The sequence below is a fragment of the Loxodonta africana genome, chromosome 3, assembly GCF_030014295.1.
Source record: "Loxodonta africana isolate mLoxAfr1 chromosome 3, mLoxAfr1.hap2, whole genome shotgun sequence".
Classification (NCBI taxonomy): Eukaryota; Metazoa; Chordata; class Mammalia; order Proboscidea; family Elephantidae; genus Loxodonta; species Loxodonta africana.
In genome coordinates this window covers 33,830,161-33,846,516 of record NC_087344.1, presented here as the reverse complement: position 1 = coordinate 33,846,516, position 16,356 = coordinate 33,830,161, and the positions used below count along the sequence as shown (strand labels likewise).

At 59.1% G+C, this 16,356-nt stretch overlaps 1 protein-coding gene across 1 annotated transcript; it reads left to right on the top strand.

The window, feature by feature from the left end:
- Nucleotides 1-8,425: 8,425 nt before the first annotated feature.
- COMP (cartilage oligomeric matrix protein) lies at nucleotides 8,426-16,243 on the top strand. The gene is made up of 19 exons (XM_064281005.1): nucleotides 8,426-8,541; nucleotides 8,791-8,876; nucleotides 9,163-9,214; nucleotides 9,783-9,952; nucleotides 10,627-10,764; nucleotides 10,985-11,059; nucleotides 11,145-11,303; nucleotides 11,463-11,567; nucleotides 11,677-11,784; nucleotides 11,877-12,036; nucleotides 12,560-12,678; nucleotides 12,855-12,907; nucleotides 13,015-13,196; nucleotides 13,457-13,635; nucleotides 13,713-13,761; nucleotides 14,073-14,269; nucleotides 15,005-15,177; nucleotides 15,605-15,744; nucleotides 15,831-16,243. Exons 1-19 carry the CDS (start codon nucleotides 8,463-8,465, stop codon nucleotides 15,875-15,877), a joined length of 2,271 nt encoding a protein of 756 aa, XP_064137075.1. The 5' UTR covers nucleotides 8,426-8,462; the 3' UTR covers nucleotides 15,878-16,243.
- The last annotated feature ends 113 nt before the right edge of the window (nucleotides 16,244-16,356 follow it).

The window sequence follows — 16,356 nt, the reverse complement described above, 5'->3', positions numbered from 1 at the left end:
TGGCTCTAAGACAGCTGAGCTGAGGGAGAAAGAGACACACGTTCCGACAGCCATTGTTTGGTGCCCGGGATCCAGCCGCACCTGAAGTCCGCCCTACCTCTGAATTTTCTGGTTCCGTGACTCTAGTGCTCCATGATGTCATAAGCCTGTGATTCTTTACTCCAGTGGCTCTTTGTCCCATGGCCCCATGGCCCTGTGATTCTATGATTCTTTAGAACTCCACGGCTCTGTTGTTAGTAGCCAGTGAGTCATCTCTGACTCATTGCGACCCCAGGCACGACAGCATGCAAAGTTACCTGATCCTGTGTCATCTTCATGATCACTGGTATGCTTGAGTTCATGGTTGTGGCCACTGTGTATTTTGAGTGTCTTTCATCCTATGGAGTGCATCTCCCAGCACTATAACCCACTGCCATCGAGTCGATTCCAACTCATAGTGACCCTATAGGACAGAGTAGAACTGCCCGATAGAGTTTCCAAGGAGTGCCTGGCAGATTCGAACTGCCGACCTCTTGGTTTGCAGTTGTAGCACTTAACCACTACGCCACCAGGGTTTCCCCCAGCACTATAACAGACAATATTCTGTTGTGATCCATAGGGTTTTCACTGGCTGATTTTCGTAAGTAGATCGTCAGGCCTTTCCTTCTAGTCTTACTGGAAGCTCTGCTGAAACTTGTTCACCATGAATGACCCTGCTGATATTTGAAATACCAATGGCATAGCTTCCAGCATGGGAGGAACATGCAACCACCACAGACAGGTGGTGGCCGCAGCTCAAAGAAATAGTGATTGTTCCAACCCAGTGGCAAAGACAGACAAGAAGGCTCAGGGAGTGAGGGTCCCTGAGGGCATACCCAGCACCATGACGACCAACGGCAATGGTGATATCAGTCCCTTTCCCCGAGGATATCGTGTGCCTGTCACTGCCCGCAGCTCCCTCCAGAGACCCCAAGAGCGGTGGTGGTCTGGCCCTTCCTGGGAAGGTTTGATGAAATGCTTCAGTCTCCCTCTGCAGGTGGTGGGCCACAGCTCACTGGGCTGGGCCCAGCCTGAGGGGTTACCAGTAAGTTCGGGTAGGTGGGGGTCAGTAGGTAAAGAGTAGGAGGAGGAGTGCTCCAGGCAGAGGACACATCTTGTGCAAAGGCCCTGGGGTGGGGAGGAGCCTGAGAGCAAGAGGGACAGAGAGAGGAGGCTGGAGTGAGCCCTTCCTGTTCACCTCCTTTCATCTCATGTGGGGTAAAGGAGACAGGGAATGTACAGCAAACATCTACCAGGAGCTTCACCTGTATTCTCTTATCAATTCCACATAGTGACCTCTGCTGCAAGCTGCCACGCCAGAGAGGCTCCCCAGGTGGGTTCATCCATCCATCCATTCACTCAGCCACCCATTCACCTCACCTACCTACCCATTCATCCATCCACCCACCCATTCATTCACCTGTCCATCTATCCATCCACCCATCTGTCCACTCATCCACTCACCAATCCATCCAGCCATCCTCCACCCAGCCAGCCATCCAGCCACGTACCCACTCACTCATCATCCATCCATCCATCCCAGCTGAGCGCATGGTACTGGACACATGTTGGGGAACAAGATGGTGGGGCTCAGTCTGGCAGAGAAGGCAACCACATAACCCACATAACCTGGTGTGGCTGTGCCTCATGGTCAGAGCTGATGGGGGACACTCAGGGCACTGTGAAGGCCAGAGGAGGGCTCTAACCTCATTAGGTGAGGGGGAGTGAGCCATCCAAAGGGGATGGTGCACCCGGGGGCAGCTGTAGCCCAGGCAAGGGCCCACAGTGCAGAGAGAGATGGGGCTGGAGGGGCCTGAAGAGCCCAAACACGTTGCTCAGGTGTCCCGCTCCAAACCTGCCTTGGCTCCCACCACCCAAAACATCCCTGTGGCCCAGCCCCCACTGCCCCTCACCCTCATGCCTTTGGCTCCAGCCGCGCCACCCCCTGGCTGCACCTCCCTTGCATCGAATGCACCCGCACCTCGGGTCCTCTGCCCTGGCCATGCCCCCTACCTGGGACTGACCATCAACTCTTGGCACAAATGTCTCCCTCACAGTGGCTTCCTGGCCTTTTGCCTCTAGTTCCCTCCAGCCCAGGTAGCCCTTCTGCCCTGCACTGTCCACCTCTGTCCACCCTCCACTATGGGGCCGGAGGCTGGGACATGTCTGCCCGCTGGCAGCTGGGCCCCAGTGCAGTGTGGGGTCAGCATCTGCCAGGTGGACAGAGATCTTGAGTCTTACCCAATAGATGAACAAGCATTGATTTGGCACTTATTGTGTGCCAGTCTTCTAGCATTGGGGCAGGTGCTCCTTCCTGCCCGGCAGCCTCCCCTGCCACCCAGGCCCTCCCCACCAAGTGGCCGATGGGTAAGCACAGTGCACCCTCCCTCCCGCTCCGTCCATCACTCCTAAACAAGGGCCTCCTGTTAATAACGAAGGATGAGGGTTGGGAGGGCAGGGAGCAAGTGGGGAGCCAGGGAGGGCTCTGGTTCCTCGTCCTCTTGACCACCCCCCACACCCAGAACCCTGAGTGGAAGACCCTCTCTCTCCCTGCGGCCAACCTATGGGCCTTCCGGGAGCTGCCTTCCCCTCTAACCATCCAGTGCCCAAATCAAGAAGGCAGACAGACCTGACTCTCCAAGTCTCAGTCTGCCCATCTGTAAAGTGGGGACGTTACCAATAACCAACATTGACTGAGGGTTCAGCCCTTGCCTGTGCTGTTAATTCATTCTGTTCTTACAAGGTCCCTAAGAGGTAGGGGCTGTGCCATCCTGCCCACTTGCATCTTGGATTCTACTGCTACTGTTAAATGGTGCATAAAATTGGCATTTCCACTTTTTTTTTTTACTTCATTAGAAGAGGGGAAAGAGAGACAGAGACGAGGGAGAGAACAGAACTTCTACAGTTCTCCCCACAGGCACCTCCTCCTCCTAACAGACATGAGTTTGTTTTGTTCTGACCTACAAAAATCTCATTAAATACGGGAGGAAAAGAGAGAAGGGGAGGGCGTCTGTGTGTCCTGCTGCAATTATTCTTGGGACACCAGGAGGATGACGACTGTGTGTCTGGTGTCGCGTCGTCCTTAAAAGTCAGCACCTCTTGAATGCTGTGAAGTCCCTGGGTGGTGCAAACAGTGAACGTGCTCGGCTGCTAACCAAAAGGTTGGTGGTTCAAGTCCACCCCAAGGTGCCTCAAAAGAAAGGCCTAGCGACCGACTTCTGAAAAATCAGCCATCGAAAACCCTGTGGAACAGAGTTCTTCTCTGACACACACGGGCTCCCCAGGAGTCAGAGTCGACTCAAAAGCAACTTTTTTTTTTTTTCCCCAGGTTTCTCCTGAAGTTCTTCCTTTCTTGAAGCCTAATTGTGAAGCAACCTTGAGAAGTTAACACAACATTATAATAAACTTTCAAAGGTGACCAAAAAAAAAAAAAGCGGGGGGAGGAGACTGAAGCACAGAGAGGTTCAACCATTGCCTCAGGTCCCACAGCAGCGCTGGCATATGAAATCGGGCCTGACAATGCCGAAGACCAAGGCCTTGATCCCTGTGCCCTGTTGTCTCCCGGAGCCTGATGAGGACGGGACGGGAAATCCCAAAAAAGTCGAATGTCAGGGCGTTGAGCATTTGGCATTTGCTCAATAAATTGTAGCTATTGTATTTATTGTTATCTTTCTTCACCTGTTCTCATCACCCAGATGTGAGCCTAAGACTCAATGGGGTCAGGGGCAAACGGAGGGTGGAAGAGAAGGTGGGGCCCGCCAAAGGTCACGCTGCAGCCCCAGTATCCCTCACTCACACCCTGACTTGGTTCTCCTGGAGAGATGGGTCCAACTGGGGTGTCAAAGGCAGGGGAATTTGGGCTCCCTGGTTAAGCATGCAGCCTGGCTAGGCTGCCCTCCCTGGCCCCTCTGATGGATTCCCCAGGCCCACTGGCTGCAACTGGCCTGCCTAGGGTGGGGCAGGCTGGCCTTCCCGACATACTTTCCCTCTGGATTCACGAGGGGAGGTGGCTGGGCAGCAGGCAGGCAGCGGGCGCCCACACGTCTCCTGGCCCAGCAGGCCTCTGCCAGAAACACTTCAGCCGGGCTGGGGGCCCAGGGCACTGTCCTGCCAGGACCAGCCCCTCTGCCCCAGCCTGGCACAGCTCCGGGAACCACTAGGCCTGGTGTGATGCGAAGGGGGGCTGGCGGAGAGAAGGCTTAGGCTAGGAGGCCCCGAGCAGCATCTCCCTCCCAGATTCCATGGTCAAGGGTGGGAAAGGGTGTTTAGGGCTTGGGGTTCCCACATTCTGGGTTCAAATCCTGCTAGGCGACCTTGGGCCTTTGCGTCCCCTCTCTGAGTACAATGAGAGTAAGAATAATCCAAGGTGTAAATCGCCATTGCTGTTAGTTGCCGTAAAGTGATTCTGACTCACGGTGGCCCCATGTATGCAGAGTAAAACTGTTCCATAGGGTTTTCAAGGCTGTGACCTTTTAGAAGCAGATTGCCAGGCCTGTTCTCAGAGGCACCTCTGGGTGGGTTCAAACTGCCAACCTTTGGACTAGTCATCAAGTACATAACCATTTGTGCCACCCAGGGACTCCTAAGGTGTTGTATAAGCTACATATTCTTTGATGAGGCTGACAGTGGGCCAAGTACTTCGCACATGTTAACTCAATCTTCTCTGAAATTCTCACTCCCATTTGATAGGCAAGCAGACACAGAGAGGTCAAGCAACTCGCCCTAGGTCACACAGCAAGGCTGTGCCTGGCTAGATTCAAGCCTAGGTTGTGTGGTCCAGGCCAGGCCTTGAATGCTGTATAAAGTACAGTGGTGGCTGATGCTGGTCTTATTAACAGTAGCAGTGTTACATTAAGTGTAAGGAATGATAATGATGTTACCCTAACTAACTGTAGGCCACGGCTCACCAAGCCCTCCCACCTTCCCAGGGGCTCCCAAGCTGGTAACGACAGGGCACACACACGGCTGAACTGGAGGGTCACCCCATCCCAACCTCCTCTACCAGGAACACTCAGTTGGGGGTCTCCAGGGATCCCAGGGGACCAGTCACAAGGGCATCAGTCCCTCAGCCCTGCCCAGGGGGGTCAGGGAGGGCTCCCTGGTGGAGGGGGCATTGGAGTGGGGCCTTGAAGGTTGAAGGAGGGTATTCTAGGTATCAGGAACAGCGTGTACACAGGCACAGAAAGGCACCCAGCAGGGGCTATTCTCTAATGTGAGGCTGGCGTGATGTGTGCAGGAAGAAGGGGCCTGGCTCCTGGAAGGGGGGTTTCAGGATGATGACTGGTGGGTTTCAGGGAGCAGGAGTGTGAAACCAGAGCTGCCCTTCTCTGGGCCTCCCTTGTCTAATGTGCACACTGGGGCATCCTCAGGGCCTCCGCCTTTGCTGTTTCCTCTGCCTGGAATGCCCTTCCCTGCATCTCCCCATGGCCCAGCCACAGATGGGGCCACGTGTGTCAAAGCCCCAGCCCTGTGCTGGGCCTGTGGCAAGGGCCTGGCTTCCATATGCCCTTGTCCCAGATACACGAGCTACACACCAGCCCTGCCCCGAGCTGTGGTTTTCCCGAGAATTCCAGCACCAGCCGGGAGCAGCCCTCAGGTGAGCCAGATGCCAAGGAAAACAGGAGGTGAGCTCACGGCCCGGCCACAGGCAGCAGGCAGGGCAGGCACTGTCGGGGCACGAGCTTTGCAGGAAGTGCCCGGGCCAGGGCTGGCTACAGCCACCTGGCCTCTCCTGAAGGCTTGTCCCTGCTCACTCATCGTCTGTGGCTCCCCATTGCCCTCAGGAGATACCTGAGCCCCATACCACTGGCACTGCCCTTCCACAATCCATTTCCTGATTATCCTTGAACCTCAAGCTCTCACCACCCCAACATCCCTTTTTTTCTTTTTTTTAATTCTAGTAAATACATGTAACAAAATTTTGGCCATTTTAACCATTTTTATATACCTTTTTTGTTGTTGTTGCTAGTTGCCACTGAGTCAATTCTGACTCATGATGACTTCATGTGCGCCGAGTAGAACTGCTCCATAGAACTTTCAAGGCTGTGACCTCTCAGAACTAGATCGCCAGGCCTGTCTTCCTAGGCTCTTTCACCATTTTTAAATGTATAATTTGGTGACATTAATTACATTCACCACTATCCATTTTCAAATGGTGGTGCGGTGGTTAAAGCGCTTGGTTGCTAACCAGAAAGGTTGGCAGTTTGAATCCATCAGCCACAGGCTGCATCTGTAAAGATTTATAGCCTTGGAAACCATAGGGGCAGTTTTACTCTGTCCTATAGAGTCGCTACGAGTCGAAATCAACTCGATGACAGTGGGTTTGGTTTGCGTGAAATAGAAACTTAAGTAATAACCTTCCATTTTCCCTTCCCCTAGCCCCTGGTAATCACTAATAAACTTTGCCTATGCACTGGCCTATTCTAGATATATTACATAAGCGGGATCATACAATATCTGTCCTTTTGTGTTTGTGTCTTACTTTCCTGAGTATAACATTTTTGAGATTCATCGCTATTATAGAATGTATCAGGACTTCATTTATCTTTACGGCTGAGTGACATTCCATGAATGGACCACATTGTGCTTCTCGATTCATGTGTTGACGGATACTTGGGTTGTGTCCACCTTTTGGCTATTGTGAATAGCACTGCAATGAGCTGCTGACATATTTCGGCTCATTCCTACCTCAGGGCTTTTGCTTCTGCTGTTCCCCTCGACCTGGAACATCTTTCCGCCATCTCTCTGCTCAGTATGTCCTTCTCATCTTCCAGGTCTCAGTGTTAGTGTCCCCTCCTTCTCTGGGAAGCCTACCCTCACTGCTCCCCACCTCCAGTCTGGGTCAAGCACCTCCTCAGAGCTCCCACAGCTGACTGTGCATCCTCCATCAAAGCTCTGATATCTCTGTGTTGTCGCTGTCTGATTACGTAGCTGCCTCATCATCAGACTGGGCGCCTCATCAGGGAAGGGCAGCGGGTCCGGCTTGTTCATGTTGTGTCCCCAGTGCCCATCATGAGATCGAGTTAAATGCTCTGGTGAAGGGGGTCAAGATTTATAACTATATTACACTAATTGTAATGGTGGGTCATTACACATAGTATGTGCTCAAGACACACCTGTAAAAAACAATGAATGCGCCCAAAATGTCCCCACCTCCAAGCCTTTACCCAAGAGCTTCCCTCCGCCCTTTTCCCTCTACTGACCTGAGTCTTCCCTTTCATGTTTCCACTGTCACTGCCTCCAGGAAGCCCTCAGGGACTTCTCTGCAACCTCTGAAGAATAGATCTGGCTATGACTCTAGCTTTACCCTTGTCCTGCAAAGTGGTCATAAGTCAGGTTCTTCCTCTCACTGGGCCTCAGTTTCCCTGTCTATAGAACAGAAGCAGTGAGTGCTGGAGGGCTGGGTCAGTGAGGGTTAACCGACTCATGGAAGGAATCCCAGGTGTTTTGTAGGAGCTCCAAAGCGCTGCTGGTCTGGAAGGGACTATTTTCCTGATTAACAGCAATTTTTATTTGTACTACAGGCTGTTCCCACAGCAGCTGGAGCTCAGCTCCGAAGGTATGGTTCAGCCTCAACAAACATGAGCCCTGGGCCCCCTCTTGGAGCTCCTCCACTGGAGCCCTTAATTCCATCCCCTCTGGAGGGGGGCTCACCCCCAGCGGGGCACTAACATCCCATTGCACAGATCAGGAAACTGAGGCACAGATAAGGGTGGGATTCGGGTGCATGGGCCACCAGACTCCTCTCTCCATCCCATCTGGAGAACTTCAAGGAGGGAAAAGTGTAGCAGAGTGGGCAGGGGTCTCAGCTGCCATCGCCAAGGGAACCAGGACCTGTAGAGGAACACTGAGAGTCCCTGTTCTCACACCTCTGCCCTCATCATTTCCCTCTAATCATTAACATCATTACCAACAATAATATTTACTGCCCCATTGCACATGGTGGGAAACTGAGGCACTGAGCCAAGTCATTGGCCCACTTGCCTGGTTTAGAAGCAAGACAGGAGGGTGCAGAGGGTGGGTCTGCCTGATCCTATAAAGTCTGACCCCAAAGCCTGTATCCAGTCACTGTGCCTCTGTTTCCCCAGGTGTGAGCTGTGGGAGCCACCATGGGGACAGCCTGGCTTCCAGCTGTGCCCCAGGCTTGGCACACAGCAAACGCTCAATAAACGAGTGGGAGGACTGGAGGGGTGGTCCCGCCTGACTTCCCCATTCACCGCCCCCCCTCACAGGCCCCCTGAGTCAGTTTCCCGGTTCAGCCCTGAGCCTGGTTCTCCGCCTGGCAGGCGGGCTGGACGTTGAACGCAGAGGCCAGCGGCACCCCGCCCGTCTGTTTACCTTGGGCTGGGCTGGGCCGCCGGTGGGCCGTCCCCGGGCGCCGCTGGATAAATAAGCCCTGCGGCCTCGTGGGTGGCAGAGCTGCGCCACCGACCCAGAGCTCCGCTATGGCCCATGCCACCGCCTGCGTTTTCTTGCTCGTCCTGGGCACCCTCGTCGCGTCAGGCCAGGGCCAGGTCCAGCTGGGTAAGCCGCGCTCGCCCCGAGGGGGCGGGGGGCAGGCCTGCGGGAGACCGAAGGGCGGATTTCCTGGGGGCTTGCGGGCTGTTCGCTGGGGCGCTCAAGGGCAGAGAAAGCAGGTGTCGGGGGGCGGGAGCCCTGCGTTCTGTGGCGAACCAGAGGAGCAGAGTGAGAATCACAGGTCCCCGGGGCGGTGGTGAAGGCGGCGGGAGTCTCCGCACCCCGACGCCCCACCAGCGCCCCCTGACGTCGCAGACGCAGACCTGGCCCCGCAGATGCTACGGGAGCTCCAGGAGACCAACGCGGCTCTGCAGGACGTGCGGGAACTGCTGCGGCAGCAGGTGCGGGTGGGGGTCGGGGCCCGGGTCGCAGCCAGGGTTGGGGGGGAAGGGAGAGGAGTCTAGGGGAGGGAGGTGTGTAAACGGGGTGAGGCAAGGGGGTTAGAGAAAGGGGGTGAGGGGACCAGGGGAAGCGGAGGGAGTCCCGGGAAGTGAGAGAACATGGTTGGGGGGGGGCGGAGAAGCAAGGCGGTCTGTGGAAAGGAGGTCCAGGGGAGGAACTGGGGGAGCCCGGAAGGGGCCCCGAGGGATGGGAAGGGGCCCCCGCTGATAGCCCCCGTCCCCGCAGGTCAAGGAGATCACGTTCCTGAAAAACACGGTGATGGAGTGTGACGCGTGCGGTGAGCGCCGCGGGGCGGGCAGGAGAGAGAAGGGGGGAGAGAGACAGAAAAGGAGACAGAGCGAAAGACCGAGGGACTGACAAGGAGGGAAACACAGAGACGGGCACAGACAGACTGTGGGAGAGACAGAGACCGCGCAGAGATGCAGGGAAGTGGAGAGACACACCGTGGGGAGAGGCAAAGTAGGGGAAAAGGAGCGGCGCGGGAATGTGGTGAGGGGGGCTAGGAGACACCCAGAAGGCCAAGAGTGGAGCCGGGGTCTCCCCTGCCGCTGGGGTGGGGTCCTGGCTACCCACCCCCTACTCTGGTGGTCCTGCCCGCCCCGCCCCCGGGGAGAGGTCCTGATCACCCACCCCATCCCTGGGGTGTGGTCTTGTCAACTTGCCCCGCCCCCGGGGTGGGGTCCTGATTCCACCCCACTCCCCCTCCCCCTTCCCAGGGTGGGGGTCCTCATCGCCATGCCCCGCCCCTTGCCCATCCTGCCCCTCCCGGAGTAGTCCTGACTGACTGCCCACTCCCGGGGTGTGGTCCTGACCGTCCGGTCCTGCCCCCCTCCCACCCTACGCAGGGATGCAGTCGGCGCACACTCCCGGCCTAAGCATGCGGCCCCTGCCCCAGTGTGCACCTGGCTTCTGCTTCCCGGGCGTGGTCTGCACGGAGACGTCGAGCGGCGCGCGATGTGGCCCCTGCCCTGAGGGCTTCACCGGCAACGGCTCGCACTGCGCAGACGTCAACGAGGTGCGCCCGTCCCCGACACCCCCCCTCGCCCGGACGCCCCCTCCACCGCTGGCGGCCCCCACTTCCACGACCCCCTCCACTGCCGAGGATCCCCGCTCTGACGACCCCCCTACCGCTGGGGCGGAACCCCAACGAACCCCTTCACCTCCTGGGGGTGTCCCCCTCGACGACGACACCCCCGCCGCTGGGGTGATTCCGCCTAGACAACCCCCTTCACCTCTTGAGGGTGCGGGCCCTGACGACGCCCCCCCTACCGCCGGCGTGATTCCGCCCCCACGATCTCCCTCACTGCCCAGGGGCTCACGCCCCGACAACCCTCCCACCTCCGGCGGTTTTCGGTCCCGACCAACCCCCAACCAACGGATTCGGCGTCTCCAACGACCACGCCCTCCCGCCGCTGGGGACGCCCGCCACCAAAGTCCCTTCCCCCGCCCATGAGCACCCTGCCCACCAGGTCTGGGAGCAGCCCCCCCTCCAGGCGTGCCCTCCCCAACTAAGCAAAGGCAGGTCTGATCCCTGGGAAAACTGCCTCCGCCACCCCCGCCTCCATGGCGCCCCTGCCCATCCCATGGACCCCTGCAAGTCCAGACTGAAGACCTTTGAGATGTCTGAGTTCACGCCTGGGAAGTTCCGAGGCGCCGCGCTCTGACCCCCTGCAACCCCTCCGTCCGCAGTGTAACGCCCACCCCTGTTTCCCCCGCGTCCGCTGCATCAACACCAGCCCCGGCTTCCGCTGCGAGGCCTGCCCGCCCGGGTACAGCGGCGCCGCACACGAGGGCGTGGGGCTGGCCTTCGCGAAAGCCAACAAGCAGGTGAGGGGCGCGGGGGCGCCAGTCCCAACTTATGCAGGAGGAAGGGGGCCCTTTTCGTTCAGTAAACAAGTCCATCAGCCCCGGTACCTCTTCCCAGCCCCAAAGCTACAGGGAGGAGGAGGAGACTAAGGTCTGGGGGGCGGAGAGGAATTAGGAGGAGCGGAGTGGTGGGAGGGTGGGGTGTCTGAGTGGGCGGTGACCTCTGCGTCTCCCCTCCCAGGTGTGCACGGACATTAACGAGTGTGAGACTGGACAGCATAACTGCGTCCCCAACTCTGTGTGCGTCAACACGCGAGTGAGTCCGGTGTGGCTGGGGAACGGGGATGGGGACGGGGTGGGAGAGCCTGTGGCCCGCGCTGACCGCTTGCGGCCTCGCGCAGGGCTCCTTCCAGTGCGGGCCGTGCCAGCCCGGCTTCGTGGGTGACCAGGAGTCCGGCTGTCAGCGGCGTCCGCAGCGCTTCTGCCCGGACGGCACGCCCAGTCCATGCCACGAGAAGGCCGACTGCGTCCTGGAGCGCGACGGCTCTCGGTCGTGCGTAGTGAGTGCGGACGGGGGGCGGGGCGGCAGGGGTGTGGGCGGGGCGGGGCCCAGGGGCGGCCCGGAGCTGGGGGGCGGCCTAAGCGGGCGTGGGAGGGCGTGTCGAAGGGGGCGGGGGCAGCCCTGAGGGGACGCGCACCCGTTCATCTCCATCCCCTAGTGCGCAGTCGGCTGGGCCGGTAACGGGCTCCTCTGTGGCCGCGACACCGACCTTGACGGCTTCCCCGACGAGAAGCTTCGTTGCCCAGAGCGCAACTGCCGCAAGGTGGGCGGGGTAGGGCAGGGGCGGGACCGTGAGGTGGGCGTAGCCTGGCAGGAGCACAGGCGGGGCTCCCTCTGGCCACGCCCTTCATGCCGTCTTCCTGCGCCCACAGGACAACTGTGTCACCGTGCCCAATTCAGGGCAAGAGGACGTGGACCGCGACGGCATCGGAGACGCCTGCGACCCAGATGCTGACGGGGACGGGGTTCCCAACGAGAAGGTGGGGCCTAGGGTGGGGCCTCGGCGAGGCGCGGGCTCTGGGGGGTGAACTTTGCCCAGCCGGTTGACCCCCTAACCGCCCCCATCCCCCAGGACAACTGCCCGCTGGTGCGGAATCCAGACCAGCGCAACGCGGACGGCGACAAGTGGGGTGATGCATGTGACAACTGCCGATCCCAGAAAAACGACGACCAGAAGGACACGGATCAGGATGGCCGGGGCGACGCCTGCGACGACGACATTGACGGCGACCGTGAGCGCGCAAGGCGGGGTCTGGGGGAGGGGTGAGCTCCCCTGGGTAGGGGGGTCTGGACCAAGGCAGTCCATGAAGACGAGAGCAGCGGCCGGAGTAGGGCAGAGCCGAGGAGAGGGGCTGGAGGAAGAGGAGGTCGTCAGTGTGCCAACGCTGCTAGCGGGCATCTAGGGGTGAGCCTGGGGTTTAGAGCCAGGGAGGCGGTGATTTTATAAAAGAAGAAATAGAGGCGGGGGGGGGGTGCGTTCCTCGGAGGGTGGGGACCTAGCTGAGCTGCCCGTGTGAGGACCGAACCCCTGACCACTGCACCTCCCACCCCTAAAAACCTCCCACCCCTAGCCATCCTAAACCCCTGTGAGGCTGGGACAGGCACGCGTTCTGGGTGTGACTTTTCAGTTATAGGAAGCCGGAGACAAGGGAAGCTTTGTCCCCTCAGATGACCTGCCGCCTGCCCCTGCCCCGCTGGAGTCAGCCTGGCCCCACCCTGATCTCGGGGGCCTGGCCTCTCCCCCTATCTCCCCAGGTATCCGCAACACAGTGGACAACTGCCCCAGAGTGCCCAACACAGACCAGAAGGATAGCGATGGTGATGGCATAGGAGATGCCTGTGACAACTGTCCCCAGAAGAGCAACCCTGACCAGGTGGGGGCGATACATCCAGCGGGGTTAGACCCTGGGTGAACCCAAGTTAGACCATTCTACCCTTGCCACATAAGTGCCCCAGTCCGCCTTCACCCAGGGGATGGCCTTGGCTCTGATGTGTGGTGGGGGGAGGGTCCTGGGACCCTCTGCCCTGACTGTGGCCTCCCCCTCCCCAGAGAGATGTGGACCACGACTTTGTGGGAGACGCTTGTGACAGCGACCAAGACCAGTAAGGCAGCCGTCCTGTTCTGGGGGTAGAACCCAGGTGTGGGTGATGCCACTTGGTCCCTGACACGGCCCTCTGGGGTTCTCATTGCCTGTGTGCCCCCACTCTAGGGACGGGGATGGGCACCAGGACTCTCGAGACAACTGCCCTACAGTGCCTAACAGTGCCCAGGAAGACTCAGACCACGACGGCCAGGGAGACGCCTGTGATGACGATGACGATAATGACGGGGTCCCTGACAGTCGGGACAACTGCCGCGTGGTGCCCAACCCAGGCCAGGAAGACTCGAACGGTAGGGCACGGAACGGTGGAGGCGTGGCCCGGGTGGGCTTGGCCTGGGTGGACGTTGGCTGGACCTGTGCCAGCATGGGCGGAGCCTTGAATGGGCGTGGCCTTGTAGGCACGCCCTGCCTGGGCATGGGTCGGACCTTTGGTGTGGGCAGAACCTGGGAACTAGTGGGTGGTTTCGTGGATGGCAGCGGGCGTGGCCTGGGCCACAGTGGGCGGGGCCTGGCACTGAGCCCACCTTGAGGGCATTTCCGCCTTACCCAGGCGACGGCGTTGGGGACGCTTGCCAGGATGACTTTGATGCTGACAAGGTGGTGGACAAGATCGACGTGTGCCCTGAGAACGCTGAGGTCACCCTTACCGACTTCCGGGCTTTCCAGACGGTGGTGCTGGATCCTGAGGGCGACGCGCAGATCGACCCCAACTGGGTGGTGCTCAACCAGGTGAGGGCGGGGATGGGGGTAGGGAGCCCAGAGCGCCATGAGGTACGGCCTGACTCCCTTCTCCCATGGCCCGCCAGGGGATGGAGATAGTGCAGACGATGAACAGCGACCCCGGCCTGGCTGTTGGTAAGATGCTGGCAGGGCAGGCTGTTGGGGGGCGGGACCGTGCTTGGGCCCAGGAGGGGCATGTCTTCGCCAAGGAGGGGGCCATATAGGAACAGCTATAGACTCGGGGGAGGTGGGGGCCATGGGCGAAGCCTGCGTGGGCGGGGTCAGGTTTAGGGGGCTTGTCCATGTCTGGGCTTGGGGCCTGGAGGCTGTCCGGCCCCTGGAGAGGCTGTGCCGTGGGCGGTTCTGGGCCTCCGTAGGCTCTGAGGAGGTCGTGGACCGGAAGGGGTGGGCCGGTGTCCGGGAGTCCTATCTTCTCCACTCCCCAGGTTACACGGCCTTCAATGGCGTGGATTTTGAGGGCACGTTCCACGTGAACACGGTCACGGACGACGACTACGCGGGCCTCATCTTCGGGTACCAGGACAGCTCCAGCTTCTACGTGGTCATGTGGAAGCAGATGGAGCAGACGTACTGGCAGGCGAACCCCTTCCGTGCGGTGGCCGAGCCGGGCATCCAGCTCAAGGTTGGGGGTGCGCCCGTGCCTGTCTCTCTGGGGACCCCCGGACCTTCCCACAATGCTATCCTCCACCACCCCTGACCTCCCTGGAGTCTCCGCCAGCACTCTGATCTTCCTAGGGACTTGTCCACCTCCTCCCCACCGGTCTCCAAAGGCTGTAGAGACCCCCAGCATCGTTCTGTGGTCCTCAGAACCCTTCCACAGACCCTAATCTTCCCAAATCCTCCCACAAGCCCTCAAATACTTTCTCTGGTCCCCCAACCTTCCTTTGGGCCCCCAAACCCTCTCACAGAAACTCCAGGCTTTTCTCTAGGCTCCAGGTATCACCTATAGGCTCCCCAGCCCCAATATATTCTCGAAACCTTCCAGCAAATCTCCCAGATCCTCTAGACTCCAGTTCACCTCATGGACCCCCAAGTTTCTAAGGTCACTAAATTTTCCTGCAGGCCCCCCAAATCCTCCCAGAACTTGAACCTGTCTAGGAGCACCCAAATTCTCTCATGAGTCTCCAGGCAACTACCAGCCCATGACCCACCGGCAGCCCCATTTAGTACTCAAGGAGGCTCCTGTGGGTCCCCCATCTAGGCCCCCTGCCCCCAGCACCAGCACCCCTGGGACCTCCCACTCCTCCATGGGCTGCAGCTCTCAGCCTATTCCCCCTTGAGCAGTGTAAGACTTTGCAGGGTTCTGCTGGCCTGAATGCCCTCTGAGACCCTCTCCCTGTCCTCGGTGCGGTGACAGGCTGTGAAGTCCACCACTGGCCCTGGGGAGCAGCTGAGGAACGCGCTGTGGCACACAGGGGACACAGCTTCGCAGGTGCGGCTGCTGTGGAAAGACCCTCGCAATGTTGGCTGGAAGGATAAGACGTCCTACCGCTGGTTCCTGCAGCACCGGCCCCAAGTGGGCTACATCAGGTGGGGACCCCCACCCCTGCAAATGGACCATGTCACTCCCTGCAGTGCCTTGCTCCCTGAGGGGGCCCTCTGGGGCCCTAGATCTCTTCTTCTGTAAATGGGAACGATGATGGTGTTGTTAAACTGTGCCTGGCTCTGGAGTGCACAAAGTAGGTTTTGCCCTGGAAGGTAAAGGTTTCACCCTATCTGTACTTCTCCATCCCCCCCCGCCTTGCCATAAAGTCCAGATGGTCTGTTCAGCACCTACCCTGTGCAGGACCTTTTCATATAGGGAAACTGAAGCTCAGGTTGGGGCTCTGCCCACCCTGATGCTGGCAGGCCTCTGCCTAGTGGGGATGGGGCCATTATCCAGGGCGGAAACACTGAGGCTCCCAGAGAGCAGGGTTCTTCCAGGCCCCACCTCATGCCTCCCCTCTCCCACGGGCAGGGTACGATTCTATGAGGGCCCGGAGCTAGTGGCCGACAGCAACGTGGTATTGGATACCACCATGCGGGGCGGCCGCCTGGGGGTCTTCTGCTTCTCCCAGGAGAACATCATCTGGGCCAACCTACGCTACCGCTGCAACGGTGAGCACAGGAAAGGAGGGTACCGCTTTGGGCAGGGTGAGGCCAGGTGGGCCCCAGCCCCCACTCACCACACCCCCTTTCCACAGACACCATCCCGGAGGATTATGAGGCCCAGCGGGTGCAGCTCACTTAGGAGCCAGGAGTGGGGATTCACTGCTGGACAAATACCACTCCTGCCAAGGCTGGGGGCTGTCCACCAGCCTGGGGGGAAGGGGAGAGGGGATGCAAGAGGACGAAATAAAGTGTGTGTGTGTGTGTGTGTGTGTGTGTGTAGTTATAGCACTGCAGTCTGTCTGGTGGGAGGGCTCGGCCAGGGTTCCCATGTGCCCTCCCCATCCCCATGCCCCATGCTCCAGCAGCCTGCTGGGGACCAGGAACTTCTGGCCCCAATTTGGGGAGGCCCCTAGGCTTGTGCTGTGTCTCCTGCAGTGTGTGCGATAGCCACACTGACCCCTTGGATTGTCTGCCCCAGAACCTGAGAGTGGGTCTCTCAGTGGTTCTAAGTTTGAGAGTCTGCCCCTAGGTAGGCTCTGGGCCTAAGGAGCCAGGTCTGGGCCCGTGAGGGGCCCTCACACGTGGCCATGTTCAGGTGCCTGTCCTGGGGACCCCTGC

Bases quoted from the DNA above. Each gene is read 5' to 3' on its own strand.
- COMP (XM_064281005.1), top strand. From the start codon at position 8,463: ATGGCCCATGCCACCGCCTGCGTTTTCTTGCTCGTCCTGGGCACCCTC. The intron at 11,304-11,462 runs GTGAGTGCGGAC...TCCATCCCCTAG, and splicing joins ACGGCTCTCGGTCGTGCGTA to TGCGCAGTCGGCTGGGCCGG. The intron at 14,270-15,004 runs GTTGGGGGTGCG...GTGCGGTGACAG, and splicing joins AGCCGGGCATCCAGCTCAAG to GCTGTGAAGTCCACCACTGG.